Source organism: Ranitomeya imitator, chromosome 6 (assembly GCF_032444005.1).
Source record: "Ranitomeya imitator isolate aRanImi1 chromosome 6, aRanImi1.pri, whole genome shotgun sequence".
Lineage (NCBI taxonomy): Eukaryota > Metazoa > Chordata > Amphibia > Anura > Dendrobatidae > Ranitomeya > Ranitomeya imitator.
The window spans coordinates 507,743,695-507,767,613 of NC_091287.1; the positions used below are offsets into that span (position 1 = coordinate 507,743,695).

General features: G+C 38.4%; 1 protein-coding gene across 4 annotated transcripts in view; it reads left to right on the plus strand.

Annotated features, from left to right (window-relative positions):
• The window catches only part of OXR1 (oxidation resistance 1), a 556,560-nt gene that overhangs the window by 299,342 nt on the left and 233,299 nt on the right, over nucleotides 1–23,919 (plus strand). For all 4 annotated transcript variants that reach the window (XM_069731767.1, XM_069731768.1, XM_069731769.1 and 1 more), the window contains one exon: nucleotides 17,753–17,937. In XM_069731767.1, coding sequence (XP_069587868.1) covers nucleotides 17,753–17,937 — 185 coding nt within the window. The remainder of the gene's footprint in view (nucleotides 1–17,752; nucleotides 17,938–23,919) is intronic.

The window sequence follows — 23,919 nt, forward strand, 5'->3', positions numbered from 1 at the left end:
AGGCTTCAGTATCTTGTCAAGTGGAAGGGTTATGGCCAGGAGGATAATTCTTGGGTTGTTGCCTCCGATGTCCATGCTACCGATTTGGTTCGTGCTTTTCACTTGGCTCGTCCTGATCGGCATGGGGGCTCTGGTGAGGGTTCGGTGACCCCTCCTCAAGGGGGGGTACTGTTGTGAATTCCGCTCTTGGGCTCCCTCCGGTGGTTGTAAGTGGCACTTTTGTGAGTTCTGCTCTTGGGCTCCCTCTTGTGGTTTCTAGTGGTATGGCTGCTCCTTGGAGTTAGCTGTCATCAGCTGCCTCCACTTATTGTCTCTTCTGCTCCGCTATTTAAGTCTGGCTCTTTCTTCAGCCTGTGCCACTTGTCAATGTTTCCTGGCTGGATTCACATCTCTGCTTGGATTCTCCTGGTTTCCTGACAAGTTCTGCAAAGATAAGTTCTGGCTTTGCTCATTTCAGTCCACATGTTGTGGACTTATTGTTCTGTGCATTCTATATTTGTCCAGCTTGTCAGTATGGATTATTTCTGTTAGCTGGAAGCTCTGGGAAGCAGATTTACCCTCCACACCTTTAGTCAGGTGTGGAGATTTTGTAAACTCTGTGTGGATTGTTTTGTAGTTTATATACTGACCGCACAGTATCCTTTCCTGTCCTATCTATCAAGCTAGACTGGCCTCCTATGCTAAAATCTGATTTCATTTCTGCGTATGTTATTTTCCCCTCCTCTCACCGTCAATATTTGTGGGGGGCTATCTTTCCTTTGGGGATTTTCTCTGAGGCAAGATTCAGGGTTTGCGGTCAGTACAGAAACCACCTCCTTCAGAGCTTGTCTCATGTTGTTCCTAAACCACCAGATCATAACACCTTTAGGACTCAGTGGGCCAGTCAGACCTTGTGTGAGTGAGTATATCTTTTAAATCAGACATCATATAATTGTGTTTTACGATCCAGTCCTAAATGTTAAGCTATCCGTGTAAAACTGTAATTTGCAAGTAATCAGCATAGCGAGACTGCTATTGGAAGAATAACATCATAATAATAAATCCCTATGTGAACCGATGTAGTAAACTTCCCACACATGCTAGACTGGATGAAATTCTGCAAATTACTAATCATTAATCTAGAAAAATAAGAACATTCATTCTAAGAAATAAACAGAATTTTAAAATGAAATACTATGCGGAAAGTGCAAATAAATGGGAATATTAAGATATCGGGGAAACACGGAGCAAAATACAGAACAAAGTGGAAAATCAAATTGCAGGCTGATCCAACTTCAGTGGAAATGCCTCAAAACAAGGAAATTATGCTCAGTAGTGTGTGTGTGGCCTCCACGTGCCTGTATGACCTCCCTAAAATGCCTGGGCATGCTCCTGATGAGGCAGTGGATGGTCTCCTGAGGGATCGCCTCCCAGACCTGGACTAAAGCATCCGCCAACTCCTGGACAGTCTGTGGTGTAACGTGACGTTGGTGGATGGTGCGAGACATGATGTCCCAGATGAGTTCAATCGGATTCAGGTCTGGGGAACGGGCGGGCCAGTCCATATCTTCAATGCCTTCATCTTGCAGGAACTGCTGACACCTAATGGCAGTCAGGCTACCTCTGGAGAGCAAATGGAGAGCTGTGTGGCCCTCCAAAGAAATGCCACCCCAAACCATTACTGACCCACTGCCAAATCGGTCATGCTGAAGGATGTTGCAGGCAGCAGATCGCTCTCGACGGCATCTCCAGACTCGGTCACATCCGTCACATGTGCTCAGTGTGAATGTGCTTTCATCTGTGAAGAGCACAGGGCACCAGTGGTGAATTAGCCAATCCTGGTGTTCTGTGGCAAATGCCAAGCGTCCTGCACGGTGTTGGGCTGTGAGCACAACTTCCATCTGTGGACATCGAGCACGGAGTCGGTTTCTAACCGTTTGTGCAGACATATGCACATTTGTGGCCTGCTGGATGTCATTTTGCGGGGCTCTGGCAGTTCTCCTCTTGTTCCTCCTTTCAGAAAGGTTGAGGTAGGGGTCCTGCTGCTGGGTTGTTGCCCTCCTATGGCCCCCTCCATGTCTCCTGGTGTGCTGGCCTGTCTCCTGGTAGCACCTCCAGCCTCTGAACAATACGCTGAGAGACAAAGCAAACTTTCTTGCCATAGCTCGGATTGACGTGCAATCCTGGATGAGCTGCACTACCTGAGCCACTTGTGTGGGTCGTAGAGTCCGTCTCATGCTACCACAAATGTGAAAGCACAACCAACATTCAAAAGTGACCAAAACATCAACCAGAAAGCACTGGTACTGAGATGTGGTCTGTGGTCCCCACCTGCAGAACCGCTCATTTTTTTAGTGTGTCTTGATAATTGCCAATAATTTCCATCTGTTGTCTATTCCATTTGCACAACAGCATGTGAAATTGATTGTCAAACAGTGTTGCTTCCTAAGTGGACAGTTTGACTTCACAGAAGTTTGATTTACTTAGAGTTATATTCTGTTGTTTAAGTGTTCCCTTTATTTTTTGAGCAGTGTATGTATATATATATATATATATATATATACAGTACAGAGCAAAAGTTTGGACACATCCTCTCATTTAAAGAGTTTTCTGTATTTTCATGACTATGAAGATTGTACATTCACACTGAAGGCATCAAAACTATGAATTAACTCATGTGGAATTATATACCTAACAAAAAAGTGTGAAACAACTGAAAATATGTCTTATATTCTAAGTTCATCAAAGTAGCCACCTTTTGCTTTGATGACTGCTTAGCACACTCTTGGCATTCTCTTGATGAGCTTCAAGAGGTAGTCACCGGAAATGGTCTTCCAACAATCTTGAAGGAGTTCCCAGAGATGCTTAGCACTTGTTGGCCCTTTTGCCTTCACTTTGCGGTCCAGCTCACCCCAAACCATCTCAATTGGGTTCAGGTCTGGTGACTGTGGAGGCCAGGTCATCTGGCGTAGCACCCCATCATTCTCCTTGTTGGTCAAATAGCCCTTACACATCCTGGAGGTGTGTTTGGAGTGATTGTCCTGTTGAAAAATAATTAATGGTCCATCTAAATGCAAACCGGATGGAATAGCATGCCGCTGCAAGATGCTGTGGTAGCCATGCTGGTTCAGTAAGCTTTCAATTTTGAATAAATCCCCCACAGTGTCACCAGCAAAGCACCCCCACACCATCACACCTCCTCCTCCATGCTTCACGGTGGGAACCAGACATGTAGAGTCCATCCGTTCACCTTTTGTACGTCGCACAAAGAGACGGTGGTTGGAACCAAAGATCTCAAATTCTGGACTCATCAGACCAAAGCACAGATTTCCACTGGTCTAATGTCCATTCCTTGTGTTCTTTAGCCCAAACAAGTCTCGTCTTCTTGTTGCCTGTCCTTAGTAGTGGTTTCCTAGCAGCTATTTTACCATGAAGGCCTGCTGCACAAAGTCTCCTCTTAGCAGTTGTTGTAGAGATGTGTCTGCTGCAAGAACTCTGTGTGGCATTGACCTGTCTCTAATCTGAGCTGCTGTTAACCTGTGATTTCTGAGGCTGGTGACTCGGATAAACTTATCCTCAGAAGCAGAGGTGACTCTTGGTCTTCCTTTCCTGGGGCGGTCCTCATGTGAACCAGTTTCTTTGTAGCGCTTGATGATTTTTGCAACTGCACTAGGGAACACTTTCAAAGTTTTCCCAATCTTTTGGACTGACTGACCTTCATTTCTTAAAGTAATGATGGCCACTCGTTTTTCTTTACTTAGCTGCTTTTTTATTGCCATAATACAAATTCTAACCATCTATTCAGTAGGGCTATCAGCTGTGTATCGACCAGACTTCTGCTCAACACAATTGATGGTCCCAACCCCATTTTTAAGGCAAGAAATCCCACTTATTAAACCTGACATGGCACACCTGTGAAGTGAAAACCATTCCCGGTGACTACCTCTTGAAGCTCATCAAGAGAATGCCAAGAGTGTGCAAAGCAGTCATCAAAGCAAAAGGTGGCTACTTTAAAGAACCTAGAATATAAGACATAATTTCAGTTGTTTCACCTTATTTTGTTAAGTATATAATTCCACATGTGTTAATTCAGTCTTGATGCCTTCAGTGTGAATTTACAATTTTCATAGTCATGAAAATACAGAAAAATCTTTAAATGAGAAGGTGTGTCCAAACTTTTGCTCTCTACTTGATATATATATATATATATATATATATATATATATATATATATATATATATATACAGTGGGGCAAAAAAGTATTTAGTCAGTCAGCAATAGTGCAAGTTCCACCACTTAAAAAGATGAGAGGCGTCTGTAATTTACATCATAGGTAGACCTCAACTATGGGAGACAAACTGAGAAAAAAAAATCCAGAAAATCACATTGTCTGTTTTTTTAACAATTTATTTGCATATTATGGTGGAAAATAAGTATTTGGTCGTCAGAAACAAACAATCAAGACTTCTGGCTCTCACAGACCTGTAACTTCTTCTTTAAGAGTCTCCTCTTTCCTCCACTCATTACCTGTAGTAATGGCACCTGTTTAAACTTGTTCTCAGTATAAAAAGACACCTGTGCACACCCTCAAACAGTCTGACTCCAAACTCCACTATGGTGAAGACCAAAGAGCTGTCAAAGGACACCAGAAACAAAATTGTAGCCTTCACCAGGCTGGGAAGACTGAATCTGCAATAGCCAACCAGCTTGGAGTGAAGAAATCAACAGTGGGAGCAATAATTAGAAAATGGAAGACATACAAGACCACTGATAATCTCCCTCGATCTGGGGCTCCACGCAAAATCCCACCCCGTGGGGTCAGAATGATCACAAGAACGGTGAGCAAAAATCCCAGAACCACGCGGGGGGACCTAGTGAATGAACTGCAGAGAGCTGGGACCAATGTAACAAGGCCTACCATAAGTAACACACTACGCCACCATGGACTCAGATCCTGCAGTGCCAAACGTGTCCCACTGCTTAAGCTAGTACATGTCCGGGCCCGTCTGAAGTTTGCTAGAGAGCATTTGGATGATCCAGAGGAGTTTTGGGAGAATGTCCTATGGTCTGATGAAACCAAACTGGAACTGTTTGGTAGAAACACAACTTGTCGTGTTTGGAGGAAAAAGAATACTGAGTTGCATTCATCAAACACCATACCTACTGTAAAGCATGGTGGTGGAAACATCATGCTTTGGGGCTGTTTCTCTGCAAAGGGGCCGGGACGACTGATCCGGGTACATGAAAGAATGAATGGGGCCATGTATCATGAGATTTTGAGTGCAAACCTCCTTCCATCAGCAAGGGCATTGAAGATGAAACGTGGCTGGGTCTTTCAACATGACAATGATCCAAAGCACACCGCCAGGGCAACGAAGGAGTGGCTTCGTAAGAATCATTTCAAGGTCCTGGAGTGGCCTAGCCAGTCTCCAGATCTCAACCCTATAGAAAACCTTTGGAGGGAGTTGAAAGTCCGTGTTGCCAAGCGAAAAGCCAAAAACATCACTGCTCTAGAGGAGATCTGCATGGAGGAATGGGCCAACATACCAACAACAGTGTGTGGCAACCTTGTGAAGACTTACAGAAAACGTTTGACCTCTGTCATTGCCAACAAAGGATATATTACAAAGTATTGAGATTAAATTTTGTTTCTGACCAAATACTTATTTTCCACCATAATATGCAAATAAATTGTTAAAAAAACAGACAATGTGATTTTCTGGATTTTTTTTCTCAGTTTGTCTCCCATAGTTGAGGTCTACCTATGATGTAAATTACAGACGCCTCTCATCTTTTTAAGTGGTGGAACTTGCACTATTGCTGACTGACTAAATACTTTTTTGCCCCACTGTATATATATATATATATATATATATATATATATATATATATATATATATATGTATATATATATATAGCGCTGGCAAAAATTAAGTGACCACCACATCAAAATCCTGTCGTGGGCAGCCCAATCTCCAGACCTCAACCCCAGTGAAAACCTCTGGAATCTAATCAAGAGGATGATGGATAGTCACAAGCCATCAAACAAAGAACTGCTTACATTTTTGTGCCAGAAGCAGTGTGAAAGACTGGTGGAAAGCATGCCAAGACGCATGAAAGCTGTGATTAAAAATAATGGTTATTCCACAAAATATTGATTTCTGAACTCTTCCTGAGTTAAAACATTAATATTGTTGTTTCTAAATGATTATGAACTTGTTTTATTTGCATTATTTGAGGTCTGAAACACTGGTGTTTTTATTTTTTGCCCATTTTTCTTTGTCAGAAAAAAAGTACTAAAATTATTGCTTGGAAATCCGTAGACATGTTGTCAGAATTTTATAGACTAAAAAAAAATTTCCATTTTACTCAAAAATATACCTATAAAGAGAAAAATCAGACAAGCTGAACATTTTGCAGTGGTCTCTTAATTTGTCAGAGCTGTATATATATATATATATATATATATATATATATATGTATATATATATATATATATATATATACATATATATATATATATATATATATATATATATAATATGAATTATCTTTCTTTCTTAATTATAGAAAAATTATACAATCCCTTTGTATTCTTTTTTCCTTTTCCCTTTTGTTTCTAATCCTTTTATTTTATTTTTTTATTTATTTAATTAATTTGTATTATTTGGTTTAAAAAAATCTGACTATACTAAGAAAAATAAGATGGATTTCATAAAGGTTTTTCTCAGAATCCTTTGATTCATTAAAAAAATAAATCCTGAGAGCAATCCACCTCTCAGATAGGTATCAATAGTTGTGGTCTGAAAAATGAAAGGGGAGTAAGATGCATCCCCTAACATTTATTTATCACCCAGAAACAGCCTCTAATCATGTTCCTCTCCATAAAAGTCAAAGAGTAGCATAAATCTTGCTTTTCAGAACCTCCATAAATCGTCTCAGGATCCTGCCATTTTGAATAATGTCGTCTTTTAATTCTCCCCTCCTTACAAATGCTCCGCTAGATTTTACCAGTCACATTAGAGGTCTGGAGGAAAATGCATTAGCGGGAGGAGAAGAATCATGAATGATGCGCCTGTAAGAAAATACTTTATAAATCTGGAGATAATATTCACAAGGGAATAAGAAAAATCCTTCCTACCGCAATTAATTGCTTGTTTTTCTTCATTGAGAGACGTTCTAAAATATGCCTCCATCATGGTCCTTTTTGAAAGAATTCATTGATAGTGTAGCTCAGTGGTCCCCAACTCCAGGCCTCGAGGGCCGCCAACAGTGCAGGTTTTCAGGATTTCCTTAGTATTGCACAGGGGTTGGAATCATCACCTGTGCAGATGATCACATTACCACCGATGCAATACTAAAGAAATCCTGAAAACCTGCACTGTTGGCGGCCCTCGAGGCCTGGAGTTGGGGACCACTGGTGTAGATGATGACATCAGATCAGGGTTGGGCAATTAATGTTCCAAAGGGGCCACATGAGAAAATCTGACTGTTGTGGGGGTCCCAACGTACCGTCCAAACTTAATGCTACTTATTATTATTTTAGTTTTAATCACTTAATATTGAGCAGAATTAAGTATGTTGAGCAGCAGCTACTGTTAATACATGTTTCGATAGAGCTTATTGTAACCTGTATTCTTACCTTTAGCAGCTAATAAAAACCATATCATATACTGCTTTTTATAACATTTATAACCATACTGCTCCTGTTATTCAGCCTTAAGTATACCTAAGGGAACCTGTCAGCAGGATTGTGCACAGTAACCTACAGACAGTGTTAGGTTGGCGCCATTATACTGATTACAATGAAGCATGAGAATCTCATTAACTGAAAACTGCAAATACAGATTAAACAACAACTACAAGATGGATTTCAGCAACAACCTGACAGTGTCTGTAGTTTATTTAGCAAAATCATGCTAACAGTTTTGCTTTAATAAGTATATATGTCCCTTGATCAACCGTCCCTCCCACACAGTATGATGTCCCAACACATAAGTATGGCTTTCTCATAGCCCCGCACACAGTATGATACCCGCACAACGCCCACACACAGAATGATGTCTCCATAGCACTTAACAGAGTATGATCTTTCAAACAAAAAGCAGCACACTGTAACTCTAAAACATGAAATATGAAAAATGAATTGCATAACTGCACTAGAAATATGAAAAATTGAGAAAGCTTAGTACATGCATTTGCCAATTCATGTATACCCGGCAGCCACGATAAGGCAATTCTCGTTACCAGGACCTAATGCCAATCCTCTCTTAGATTGAAGTCTAAATCTCTATGGGAACCTAATGTGAATCCTCTCTTAGACTGAAGTCTTTATCTCTATGGAGGCGGAGTGCTCAGTCAGAAGGCTAAGGTATGCAAATAACAAAAGACTGACCGTCACATCTGTTAAAAATCGTTATTGCGCAAAAATATCTAATCAAGACTTAACCAGGTGCGTTATTCTTAAAAGAAAAATGTCATGATTTTCTGAAGAAAGTATAGTGGTTTATTGACTAGTCCACAGAAAAACCAAATTGCAGAAAACATAGACAATAGATTGTCCATGTGTAGATATCAGCGCTCGTCTTGATACTCATCTTTCCAAGGTCCTGAATGGTAGAAGTCATCTGTCTGTGTGGAGTTTGAAGGTCATCATGGCATGGAGTAGCTAACAGCTGTTGTTCCTCGTGTCTTGTCTCATGTCCATGGAGAATGATGGTGAAGGAAGGGAGGTGACCGTCCCACGTGACAAAAAGCCCCCCACCCTCCTTAGAGACGTTATTTATATGGTTTCTACAGATCACATGTCTTCTGTATATGGAGTTAACTTATACTCTGAGCTACATACACAGAAATAGCTTGTGATAGTGTCAGCAAGAAGCAATGTGCTCAGTACAGAATAAAAATAAGAATAATTAATATTTAACAATTCCCCCTTTTGAGGGTGACAGACATTGATTGGAACCCTCAAATTAAAATAATAATAGAATCTTCTTTCTTCTTTGGCAAAATGATGTAATAAATAATATCAATAATAATATTGTTATATGTTCTCAATAATATAATGATATGTAACTTCATGTTATGGTAAGCCGTGACTAATATTCATATAAAATATATATAATACTTCCCTATATCTACTTGAAGCATCTCAGGTCTGATGTCATCTGGTCTTCATATTGATGTCTTCTTGATTCTTTTAAACAATCTTTATTATAAGTCTTTTGTAATAGATGATAACATGTAGATATGTAGAGACTGTGTGTCATGTGTCAATCAAAGTCCATAAAATCAAATGTTGATAAGAAAACAAAGTCCATAGATGAAATGTCGCTTTAATATCTGTGCAGTGTCACCTTTAGAAACCTGGACTTACATTGGCTCGCCTTGGAAATCATCTAGAATCCTCATGTCATCCGCACTGGTCTTGGAACAGGTGTGACGTCTTTGGTCAGCACAGCAAGGGTTACATTGACTCTTCCTTGCCAAACATAGCACCATAACCAGTCCTTAGTGCACAGGACACATGTCAGGGTTGTAGCGTCCTGACAATTACCTGAGTGTTCACCAGCTTTCATGGAAGTCTTATAGGTGATAGGAAACCACTGGAACGTGATAACACCGTTCATCTTTGATACTGTACTCAGTTGTCAGTGATGGATGCTGTAGTTGTGAATGGTGACATGAATTGTATTTGACACAGTCTATTACTCAGAAATCATAGCATTGTTACCTTGTGGAACTTCTGGATAACGGCTTTTCTTCTTGCAACTTTTTAGAATCAATTGAAAATATGAAAAGTCTTTATTAACGTATCTCCGGTATCTTGATTGAAGTCTTCATTCCCTATTCTATACCAAATCTGGTAATTTTCCTAACTTATAATATCACAGCGTACCATAGCAATCAATATTATCCATATAATTATTAAATGATATTAAAATGGAATTTATATTTGGAAAATAAAATAATAATAATAATAATAAATGATAGTATATTATTAACCATATTCTTCATGTGATTGGACATCTTTATGTCATAGGTGTAATTTCTTTTTGAACCCATAGATGTCAGTATGTCTTTTATGTAACAAGTGCTGATATTTAGTATTAAAACTTTATTAATTTATGTTCAGTAGACCAATAATATGTAAGTATGTATAGCCATGAGCCAAAATAAGAATATATATATGAATGAATGAATGAATGAGTGAAAGAATTGTTGTATTTAACTCAGAATTGAAATTTTCTTATATAATGAAACCATATGATCACTATATTTGATAAAGCAATATGCTTGTAGACATTACTCTATTAAATATTGATTTTTCCTTGATGAAAAATAAGAATGAAAAATAAAAATTGAAAGAAAAGTGGAAAAAAATGAAAAATAAAAATGAGAATAAAAAATAAAAATAAAAATAAGGCCTTTATATGTTGATGATAAATGCTGAGATTATGTCTCAGTAACACATTCCCTTAATATTTTCCCCATGTAGATGTTGTCATAACCTTGGATCACCAAAATATTGAAATTATGCAGCTTTGCATATAATACCCTTCATTAGAGGAAAAAATGACTTTTATAATATTTATTGTTATTGTACCCAATAATACCTTATTCATATTTCTTCTTTATTAAAATGTGTGAAGAAGAGGTATTGATGAAATGTGATGATGTGATCAGGATCAAAAACACATTTCCCCCTTAATATCAAAAAATATTATTTTATGAAAAAATTAATTTGTAAAAACCCAAGTGAAAAATCACTATTTTTATAACTGTCATATCAACTTGTGCCATATATTTGTTTGAAGATGTGTACTCATCTATGTAACCATAAAAAAACACTGAATATGAAAAAAATTATAATTTGGAAAATGTTATTGTACTTATTCACTAATAATCACTAAAGAAATATATGTTGAATAATAATATTTAAATATATCTTAATATTCCAATAATTTAACTGAATCTTATTATTTATTAAACACAAAGTTGTTGTTTTTTTTTTCTTTCAAACATACCATAAATCATGAGGCCTCAGTCAAACTGTGCATCCACATTCCACATACCACGCTCTGGTCACTCTTACATTGGATTCACCCTTAGCAGCTGCCCATACACTTCTCTGTTACCTGTCACTCAAACTGTGACACACATAGACGTTCACAATACATTTCACATACAAAGAATAAAAAACATGTATATTAACCCAAAATATTGTATCCTAATTATCAATCAATGCGCATTGTAATCTATTAAATTTAGTATTCTAATATTCCTTTGAATATTCCTCAAATATTATCTACCACTATGTTTTAACCTATAGAAAGGACTCCTCCATTTACAAGAAACCCGAGTTGAATGTTCCAACGCTATTTCGGTACAGGAATCCATTTGCATGTAAAGCTGAGGAAAATTCCTAAAACTAAAAAAACAAGACTATATGATATCTTTAACTCACAGCTGTCACGTCATGCACCATGCAGTGGAAAAACATAATGTTACAGAAAAACATGTAGTACACACATTTTTAGGTTGTTAGATATATTATTTATTTTTAAGTGTTAAATATATATATATATCATGCAGTTAATATAGCTTCCTGTGTGAATAAGACATAAATTCATGAAACAGGTATTTTTTTGTTCAATCCTCGCTTTGAAAGTAAAATTCTAAGGGAAAATGAAAGATAAAGGTTAATTTCATATTTATTTCAAAACAAAATAATTTAGATATCTTATACATATGTATATATTTAATAAATGTATTTAATTGTAATTCTAAATATTTTTATTTTTTCCTGGAGTAAATTTTAATTATTTCACTATACATATAAAAATACAGTTAATATAATCTCTACTTATACAAATATGCTACAGTATTTACTGTATACTATATTAATATATATAACTGCAGAATTATATTGAATAAAATAATTACATATTAATAAATAATACATTGTATAACATCATATAATATAATTACATTTTTAGCCAATTCCTATCCCAAAATGTAGCTAAATGCTTTATTTAGTAAGGTCAGTTTTAACCCTATGGACTCTTTGAAGAGCTGCTGTGATAATGGAGTGTTCAGCTGAGCTCCCCCTGGGATACTCACCTGCTTCCGTCTGTCAGTCTCCGCCATCTTTACAGACAGATCTGACCCTTCAGATTTTAAATCTTTCAGAGAAATTTCTTTAATAGACTCCTGAATCTTTTCATAGGGTTTATAGCAAATATGTAATTTTCTTCGTACTTCATAGATTTGATTTTGGATCAGTTTTGGAGATTTTGATTTTGGCTTTTGATAAGATTGAATTCTGCCTGGTTTCAAAAACTTAGTGTGATTTGCTTTCCTTTCAAGATTCTCGTGTTTTCTAGAAAAATCTAGGGATTTTGCGCATTCGTATAAGGAATTTTTCTGTGAAGCAATTGCACGAGATACAGGATTTAAGAATTTAAACTTGTTTACAAAACAATTTATCATGGATTGTTGATTCAAATTCGTACAGACCAATTTATAAGTCCTTTCAAAAATGGACATGAATGTAAAAGTACATTCTTTCTGGCCAATCTTCAATTTTAGAAGAATATCAAGATCTGGATAATTTTCTTTTAATCCACAGAAAATCAAAATTCTTAATCTTTCTACATCAGTCATATTTTCATACTCCTCATTCTGCATTTCTAATGAATATCTTCTCATAAAAGTTACTGGCAGCCAAATTTTAAACAAATTATTTTTCTCCTGATTAGTCAAATCAAACTTATCAGCAAAACTTTCAAATATCTCTGAATTTCTGCACACATGGATTTTGTCATCATATGCAGGAATGGTTTTGCATAATTTTAGCAGGATTTTCCTAGATTTAAGTTGGAGTTGGGCCTCTGAGTCGTCTATTTTTAGTGGCCCTTGTACATCTGTCCCTCGTAGATCATCTTTGTCAATTGTCATGTCTCCTTCACTTCCTCCATCTTGTTTTTCATCTTGTGTCACAAAGTCAATGTCACTTTGGGTGGTCATCGTCATTACAGATACGTGCGTCACATCTTTCTCACTCTTCTCATTACAGTCAATCTTGGGAACATCATTCGTTTCCTTAGAAATTCTTTCTACACTGTCTTTTTTGGACTTCTCTGTCACAAACTCGTTAAATACATAAACCATATGTAAAATATTTTTCAGTTGTTCTCTTTCTTTTTTCCTAAACATTAGCTTAGAATCTAAATTCAAATTCGAATTCGCTATTCTGCATTTTGCAAATAAATTAGACCAAAATATTTCTAAGCTAGATCCGTACAAACTTACAAATTCTATCTGACTTGATTTAGCATATGAATTAATCAAATCCATTTGTCTTACCTTGAAATCTCAGCTTGTAGTTCCTTTGCTTTTACAACGCTGGGCTCCGGACTTCAGCACGGCTATTTTCAGCACATCTATCTTCAGCACTACCAGTGCTTGCTGTCAATCCGTCTGACACCTGTTAAAGTCTTCGTAATTCGTAGGTTCTTGTGAGATCTTTGTGACTTGAAGTGGAATTCCTGAATACTTGCACAATCTAGCGGAACTCTTCTGTCTTCCCCCGTGTGCAAGAAGAAGGAAATTCACGCAAAAATAGCACAAAAAATCAAAACTGGCTGGCTAGGCCAAATGTTAAAAATCGTTATTGCGCAAAAATATCTAATCAAGACTTAACCAGGTGCGTTATTCTTAAAAGAAAAATGTCATGATTTTCTGAAGAAAGTATAGTGGTTTATTGACTAGTCCACAGAAAAACCAAATTGCAGAAAACATAAAAATAGATTGTCCATGTGTAGATATCAGCGCTCGTCTTGATACTCATCTTTCCAAGGTCCTGAATGGTAGAAGTCATCTGTCTGTGTGGAGTTTGAAGGTCATCATGGCATGGAGTAGCTAACAGCTGTTGTTCCTCGTGTCTTGTCTCATGTCCATGGAGAATGATGGTGAAGGAAGGGAGGTGACCGTCCCACGTGACAAAAAGCCCCCCACCCTCCTTAGAGACGTTATTTATATGGTTTCTACAGATCACATGTCTTCTGTATATGGAGTTAACTTATACTCTGAGCTACATACACAGAAATAGCTTTTGATAGTGTCAGCAAGAAGCAATGTGCTCAGTACAGAATAAAAATAAGAATAATTAATATTTAACAACATCCAAACATAAATAGGTCTGAACAGTTGCATACCTAGTGTCTCCAACTCACATACATTCAAACAAAAAGCAGCACACTGTAACGCTAGAACATGAAATATGAAATATGAGAGTACGATCTTTCAACACACACGTATGATGACCCCACAGCTCCACACACAAATATAATGTTCCCGCAGGACCTCACATAGTATTATGGTCCCACAAAAGTGTAATGTCCTGACTGCCCCTCAAACAGTATGCTGTCCCACAGCCCCTCACACAGTATTATAGGCCCACGCAAGTATAATGTCCCAACAGTTCCTCAAACAAATATGATGTCTCAATAGCCCCTCACATAGTATTATGTTCCCCCAGCCTCCCCACAAATATAATGTCCCCACAGCCGCTAATACAGTATTATGCCCCCCAATACAAGTATTATAGCCCCACAGCCGATATAACACACAGGTATGACATCCTGAGAGTCCCTCTAACAGTATGATGTCCTCACAGCCCCTCACACAGTATTATGGCCACCATGCAAGTATACTTTCCCCAAAGCCCCTCACACAGTATTATGATTTCACACATAGTATAATTTCCCCACTGCCCCTCACAGTATTATGGCTACCACACAAGTATGATGTCCCCACAACCCCTCACATAGTATTAGGGCGCCACTCACAAGTATGATGGTCCTTCATCCCATTACGCAGTGTGATGTTCCAACACACAAGTATGATATCCTCACAGACCCTCGCACAGTTAGATGTCCACACAGTATTATGTTGCCACACAAAAGTACAATGTCCCCACAGTCCCTAACACAAGTCTGCTGTCCCCACACACAAGTATGATATCTCCACAGCCCCTCACACAGTATAATGGTCCCATAGCCCCTAGTATGGTATAATGGTTCCACACACAAGTAAGATTTCCCAACAACCCCTCGCATAGTATTAGGATGACACTCACAAGTGTAATGGTCCTACAGCCCCTAGTATGGTAGGACACCACTCACAAGTGTACTGGTCCTACAGCCCATCACGCAGTGTGACATCCCAACACACAAGTATGAACACAACATATTATGATTTTGCCACAAACATTGGAATTGAAGTGAATTTGGAATCTCTTGTTTGCATTCAGGGACCGGTTGAGGTCCATTCCGTACATATTTATGAGCTTCTTGCCGCTCACAATACATCTTACAGCACTGAATACTTGAGCTTAGGAAACAGGCAGGCACTCTGGCCCTAATCAATCTTCTTTTTCTGCACCTTTTTTTGTAGTAAAATATTGCATTTTAGGCTTTTTTCATCTTAAAGTGTCAGTCATTACACGTCTCACACTGGTAACACCCCCTTTCATTTACAATAAGCTCTGGAGGCAGATTCTCAGGGAGATCTATGTCCCGCCCCTAGATCTTAACAGCTCATTTACATATTAAGAAAAACGTGGCTTTCTCAAGACATGGAATCGCAGATATCAAATTATCATATTATTCAACTTCCTATGACCTTTGTGCCCATATGGACTGCTTAGGAGGAGTAATCCTACTGACAGATTCCATTTAAAGGTGTTATCCAACTTTATGTTAAAAAAAAATTGCTACAATAATAACAAAATAAAATACATTTTCTAATCTTTCCCCTGATGCTGATTCTCTTGCGGTCTTGTCAGTCTTTATTTACAAGCGGTCAGTATGTGCAGTCACGTGCCATACTACTGACAATATGGCTCTCGCGGATACAGACTCCGGCTGCAGGCGGAGCACCATCAGTGCTGGATCATTGGATGGGGAAAGAGGTGTTTATTTTGTTATTTCTTATCATCTGCCGAATTTTTTTTGTAGAAAAAAAAGTAATAAGATCCCTTTAAATACAGCTGTCAGTATATGCGACCGGAACATCTGCAGCACATTTACACAATCTCCATTACGGGTATTTATGTATCCTGAGACCTGCGGCATGCAATCTGGTGCTGAGACGAAGCCTCCAGCTAAGTGTTCAGCCGAAATCACCTAATAAGAGACCTGACCTCCAAACAGAGGTCCGCTCCTCGTATTATGGTCATGCTCAATTATGATGCCATATTGGCAAAATGGAATCAAATTAATCAAATTTCCGGAGACGAGCTTCCAAATTAATATTATGCATTTTGTCAGCAGCCAGATGCTGCCTCTCATCTGCTGGGAAACAGGAGGCTACACATAACCTCTCCTCTGAGAATACGCACACTTGAAAATAGAATTAACTAGGTAATATTGATGGAGCCGCATGGAACGAAGCACAGGAGAAGGGCAGCACTTGTGCCGAGAAATGCAGGCTCAGGACAACTTACATTTTCATTTTTTTTTTCTTTCTATAACTCCTATCAAGGGGCTCGTTGACTTTCTCCTGCAATCTTTTAGACAATAGATGGAGCAGAGGGAGAGAATGCTCCTCTACCTTCATTCAAGACAGGGTTCTAGGGCCTCATTCTTGGGATCCCTGGGGGACTCAATAGTCAGACCCCTAGCGTTCACCATGTTATCCCAGAGCAACAAGGTAGGGGATAGCTTGTTTTACCCTTTAACTAAATAAAAAGTAATAGATTTCGTAAAGGTCTTACTAGGGTGGGGGTCTCAGTTATGCTATGAGGTCCTATGATTCTTTGCGTTACACACCTACCAACGTTACTGTCAATGGCTTTTCACTAGTATTCCTTTTCCATTCATGTAATTTTGTAATATATACCTAAATTTACCACCTTCTATATACCCAACATATACCAATTTACCACCTAAATTGGTCATTAGCATTTTTCTGCAACCAGGTGTTATCTGTGGAGAAACCTGGAAATAAGTGTTCATTATCTTGACAGCACCACTATGGGTGAAATGAATTATTACACAGTGTGAATTAAAATCATTGGGCTTCCTGTGTAATGCAGGACAAGACTGGTCCTCCAAAGAGAGAGACATTCTTACTGCCACTCTACTGTACCAAAGGATTATTAACAGAGGAACCAAAACCCCTCCTGCCAATGATTTTCGAATTTCCTTAAAAATAGGCCATTTTATGATTTGTATCCTGCATTTTCCACTATTTTTCCCATTTGCAGGCTCTAATTATCAGTTGTCCGTGGGCTACTAGCTCTATGAGACTTGCTCTATGATGCCTCCTCTGCACAGTATACACATGCATGAGGCAGTCCTGCTCTCTTGTCCCTACATATCAGAGGTTTACAAGTAGTATGTATGGAGGACATTGTACAGTAGTATTGAGCGGTGTAGCTGTGCATCCAGCTCTTGGGTGAAATAAACAGTTACTAGTAAACATTAGCAGGCATCTGTGTCACTCTCCATTCAGTTCTTTTCACTCTTCTCCTTCATAAATGGAGAAAGGAAATTTCTCTGACAAAAATAGATATTACAAAGTTTCTTTTATTTGGTTGTACTGTATTTGGTTTGTGCAAAGATTATTAAAATATCAGTGGCCATTCCATCTTTTTGTATGTTGTTTTAGTATTTACTCATTTTAACATCCAGTTCCCAAAAATAATAATATTATATATTTATATGATGATCTAATTAATATGCAAACAAACTTATGTTTCAACAGGTTGAAAAGAAAGTCCCAGTCGGTGGACATTGCCTCCCCGGGATATAATCCTCTTACTGATACACCACCACAAGCAAGTAAACCACCACTGGTTAGTAAGGCCATCTCTGAAGAGGAGCACAATACTGCAAATACTCAAAAACGCCACCCAAGAAGAGGGGAGCTGAAGAGAGGGTACACCATTGGTGAGTCCTAGGGTATCGTAATTGATGAAGAGCGATGTGGAATCTCCTGTTTTGTTTGTCTTTCTCCTTTTTGATCAAATCTTGCATTGTTGAGTCTTTGGAAGAGCGAAACAGTCTATGAATGAGACTTTTCTAGAAAGATTCCGACACTTCGAGTACAACTTGCTGTATATTATAGAGCAGAGGTGTCAAACTGCATTCCTTGAGGGCCGCAAACAGGTCATGTTTTCAGGATTTCCTTGTATTGCCCAGGTGATAATTTAATCACCTGCACAGAATGATTCAAGCACCTTGTGCAATACAAGGAAATCCTGAAAACATGACCTGTTTGCGGCCCTCGAGGAATGCAGTTTGACACCTCTGTTATAGAGGATCTCTCACCAGATTAAAAATGGACAGTTTTTCCTTATTTTATTCCCAATTATCCAAGAGTATTGTTTGTTTATAATTATGATGGCCTTTACCAAGGGGGTGTGGCTCACAGGGTGTGTGTCTTTTGGCCACTCTGCATATTTACCATGTGAGCCGCACCCCTTTGGTAAAGACCATAAAAATTAAAACTAAATATAAAGGCCCATATTTCAGGAACCATATGGAAAATTAAAAAACAAAACAAAACCGGAATACTTAGGGGCGCAACTAGAATAAATTAAGAGCAAAAACTGGCCACTTTTGACCTGATGACAGGATCCCTTTAAATAATAATAGTAAAATATGGAATCTTTGATTTGGTTTAACTACAGTATTTCAGACCTTACTGACCGTTTAAGGCTTGGTTATTTGCATGATTAATTTTAGTGAGAGCATCTAACAAAGAGAGTTTGCTTAGTTATCTAAAGTCTTTGCCTTTTCAAGAATGCAAATGTTACTGTTATAGTGTTACTAACCCCCAAACCCAAAAACCCAGAAACTGAGATAGTTATGTCACTGCAAACATTCCTATTTTTTTATCTTGGTTTGACATACCTTGATATCAATAGTGCAATGTAACACGCTCTCAAAATAAAATGTTGTGATACTCTGTTTGGAGATGTTTATGCCATACGAGTCTATTTGTGGCCACCAATGGTTGTGATGTAAACTGCAGCTTGATAATAATGTATATCAAATTTGTTTCATAAGAAATTTAAGTCGATATTAAAATTTGCCGAAAATTAAGGGTGCGTGTGTATATATAATTTTTTTCCATTAAATATGACTTTATTACAGCTCCAACTGGAGATGTCATCCGTCTTGCTATGATACAATGGGTAAAATAAGTATTTGATACACTGCCGATTTTGCGAGTTTTCCCGCCTACAAAGAATGGAGAGGTCTGTAATTTATATCGTAGGTACACTTCACTTGTGAGAGACAGAATCTAAACAAAAATCCAGCAAATCACACTGTATGATTTTTACATAATTAATTAGCATTTAATTGCATAAAATAAGCACTTGATACAATAGAAAAACAGAACTTAATATTTGGTCCAGAAACCTTTGTTTGCAATTACAGAGGTCAGATGTTTCCTGTAGTTCTTGACCAAGTTTGCACACACTGCAGCAGGGATCTTGGCCCACTCCTCCATACAGATCTTCTCCAGATCTTTCAGATTTCGGGGCTGTCACTGGGCAACATTGAGTTTCAGTTGTCTCCAAAAATTTTCTATTGGGTTCAGGTCTGGAGACTGGCTAGGTCACTCCAGGACCTTGAAATGCTCCTATGGAGCCACCCCTTGGTTTCCCTGGCTGTGTGTTTTGAGTCATTGTCATCCTGGAAGAGCCAGCAAAGACCCATCTTCAATGCTCTTACTGAGAGAAGGAGATAGTTGGCCCAAATCTTCCTATACAAGACCCCATCCATTCTTTATTCAATACGATGCAGTCGTTCTGTCCCCTTTGCAGAAAAGCACCCCCCAAAATTATTATGCTTCACGGTTGAGACAGTGTTCTTGGGGTTGCACTCATCCTTATTCTTCCACCAAGCATTGCATGTGGAGTTGATACCAAAAAGTTCTATTTTGGTCTCATCTGACCACATTACCTTCTCCCAAGCCTTCTCTGGATCATCCAGATGGTCACTGGTGAGCTTCAAATGGGCCTGGACATGTTCTGTTGTGAGCAGGGGGACCTGGCGTGCCCTGCAGGATTTTAATCTATGACGGCTTAGTGTGTTACTAATGATAATGTTTGAGACTGTGGTCCCAGCTCTCTTCAGGTCATTGGCCAGGTCCTCCATTGTAGTTCTGGGATGATTCCTGACCTTTCTCAGAATCATTCTTATCCCATGAGATGAGATCTTGCATAGAGCCCCAGACTGAGGAAGATTGACAGTCATCTTGTGTTTCTTCCATTTTCTAATAATTGTGCCAACAGTGGTTGCCTTCTCACCAAGCTGCTTGCTTATTGTCCTGTAGCCCATCCCAGCCTTGTACAGGTCTACAATTTTGTCCTTGGTGTCTTTTGACAGTTCTTTGGTCCTGACCATAATGGAGGTTGGAGTTTGATTGATTGAGTGTGTGGACAGTGCCTTTAATACAGGTAACGAGTTCAAACAGGTGCAATTAATACAGGTAATGACTGCAGAGTAGGAGGGCTTCTTAAAGAAAAACTAACAGGTCTGTGACAGCCAGAATTCTTGCTTCTCAGAAGGTGATCAAATACTTATTTCATGCAATAAAATGCAATTGAATTATTTAAAAATCATACAATGTGATTTTCTGTTTTTTATTTTTAGATTCTGTCTCTCAGAGGTAAAGTGTACCTAGGATAAAAACTACAGACCTCTCCATTCTTTGTAGGTGGGAAAACTTACAAAATCGGCAGTGTATCAAATACTTCTTTTCCCCTCTGTATACAGTTATATGAAAAAGTTTGGGCACCCCTATTAATCTTAAGCTTAATGTTTTATAAAAAATTGTTGTTTTTTTTTGCAACAGCTATTTCAGTTTCATATATCTAATAACTGTTGGACACAGTAATGTTTCTGCCTTGAAATGAGGTTTATTGTACTAACAGAAAATGTGCAATCTGCATTCAAACAAAATTTGACAGGTGCATAAGTATGGGCACCCCACCAGAAAAGTGACATTAATATTTAGTAGATCCTCCTTTTGCAAAAATAACAGCGTCTAGTCGCTTCCTGTAGCTTTTAATTAGTTCCTGGATCCTGGATGAAGGTATTTTTGACCATTCCTCTTTACAAAACAATTCCAGTTCAGTTAAGTTTAATGGTCGCCGAGCATAGACAGCCCTCTTCAAATGATCCCACGGATGTTCAATGATATTCAGGCCTGGGGACTGGGATGGCCATTCCAGAACAGTGTAATTATTCCTCTGCATGAATGCCTGAGTAGATTTGGAGCGGTGTTTTGGATCATTGTCTTGCTGAAAGATCCATCCCCTGCGTAACTTCAACTTTGTCACTGATTCATGAACATTATTGTCAACAATCTGCTAATACTGAGAGGAATCCATGCGTCCCTCAACTTTAACAAGATTCCTGGTGCCGGCATTGGCCACACAGCCCCATTGCATGATGGAACCTCCACCAGATTTTACTGTGGGTAGCAAGTGTTTTTCTTGGAATGCTGTGTTTTTTGGCCGCCATGCATAACGCCTTTTTGTATGACCAAACAACTCAATCTTGGTTTCATCAGTCCACAGAGCCTTCTTCCAAAAAGAAATTGGCTTCTCCAAATGTGCTTTTGCATACCTCAGCCGACTGTTTGTGGCGTGCTTGCGGAAACGGCTTATTTCGCATCACTCTCCCATACAGCTTCTCCTTGTGCAAAGTGCGTTGTATAGTTGACCGATGCACAGTTACACTATCTGCAGCAAGTTGATGCTGCAGCTCTCTGGAGGTGGAAACAGGAACACATGGGCTACTTGCACAGTGAACAAGTCTGTATGATCATGTTCACACACCACCAAGAAACCTGAAGACACAAAAGAGAATAGTAAAACCAAAAACACTCAGTATGAAAAAATGTTGCAGTAATCCGCAAGTGCTAGTAAAAGATGTAAAAAACAGGGTATTTGGTTGATACGTTTTTTGCAAAAAATGTATACTAAGCTGCTCTACCAATCTTCACGGTATACCCTTATCAGAGCAGTCCTAACTAATGTATGCAATCCCTATCTGATGTATTTAAAAACCTGATCATCTGTATATAACCTGTGTGAACAGGGTTCAGAGAGGAAAAATCCATGTGTGCATACAGGGTAGAACAGCTTTTGTGCAGATAGCCCAAGAGGAGTGGTGGAACTCCCCAGTCTTGTAGACACAAGAGAACAATTATGGAAACAGGAACACATGGGCTACTTGCACAGTGAACAAGTCTGTATGATCATGTTCACACACCACCAAGAAACCTGAAGACACAAAAGAGAATAGTAAAACCAAAAACACTCAGTATGAAAAAATGTTGCAGTAATCCGCAAGTGCTAGTAAAAGATGTAAAAAACAGGGTATTTGGTTGATACGTTTTTTGCAAAAAATGTTTTTTTTTCATACTGAGTGTTTTTGGTTTTACTATTCTCTTTTGTGTCTTCAGGTTTCTTGGTGGTGTGTGAACATGATCATACAGACTTGTTCACTGTGCAAGTAGCCCATGTGTTCCTGTTTCCATAATTGTTCTCTTGTGTCTACAAGACTGGGGAGTTCCACCACTCCTCTTGGGCTATCTGCACAAAAGCTGTTCTACCCTGTATGCACACATGGATTTTTCCTCTCTGAACCCTGTTCACACAGGTTATATACAGATGATCAGGTTTTTAAATACATCAGATAGGGATTGCATACATTAGTTAGGACTGCTCTGATAAGGGTATACCGTGAAGATTGGTAGAGCAGCTTAGTATACATTTTTTGCAAAAAACGAATCAACCAAATACCCTGTTTTTTACATCTTTTACTAGCACTTGCGGATTACTGCAACATTTTTTCATACTGAGTGTTTTTGGTTTTACTATTCTCTTTTGTGTCTTCAGCTCTCTGGAGGTGGTCTGAGGATTGTCCTTGACTGATCTCACCATTCTTCTCTGCCTTTCTGATGTTTTTCTTGGCCTGCCACTTCTGGCCTTAACAAGAACTGTACCTGTGTTCTTCCATTTTCATTACTATGTTCCTCACAGTGGAAATTGACAGGTTAAATCTCTGAGACAGCTTTTTGTATCCTTCCCCTGAACAACTATGTTGAATAATCTTTGTTTTCAGATCATTAGACAGTTGTTTTGAGGAGCCCATGATGCCACTCTTCAGAGGAGATTCAAACAGGAGAACAACTTGCAAGTAGCCACTTTAAGTAGCTTTTCTCATGATTGCATACACCTGGCTATGAAGTTCAAAGCTCAATGAGGTTAGAAAACCAAAAAAGTGCTTTAGTAAGTCAGTAAAAAGTAGGTAGGAGTATTTAAAACAAGAAAATGATAAGGGTGCCCATACTTATGCACCTGTCAAATTTTGTTTGAATGCAGATTGCACATTTTCTGTTAGTACAATAAATCTCATTTCAAGGCAGAAACATTACTGTGTCCAACAGTTATTAGATATATGAAACTGAAATAGCTGTTGCAAAAAAAACAATTTTTAGAAAACACTAAGCTTAAGATTAATAGGGGTGCCCAAACTTTTTCATATAACTGTATCTTCTATTACTACGTACAAAGGGAGATTTACAGCTCTGAACTCTGAAAATTTGACAACTCTTCTTTAATTGTAGCTATTTTTCTTACATCGCAGTTGTATATATTAAAGGGCTGGATCAGAGAAACATGCTTTTGTTTAAAACCATCTCCATAATGGTTGCATATATGCAGGTTGTGCACGGCATTGCAGCATTAACTTATTGAGATGATTTTATGATAGTGCCAGCTTTACAGTCTCTTAGGGCAGAAACGCAATGTGCATAAATCCTAAAAGCTCATAACTATTATATATGGAAATTATTTTGTTTGACCTTTTTGCAATTTTTTGGTTTTGTGAATATGCAGCAGGTGA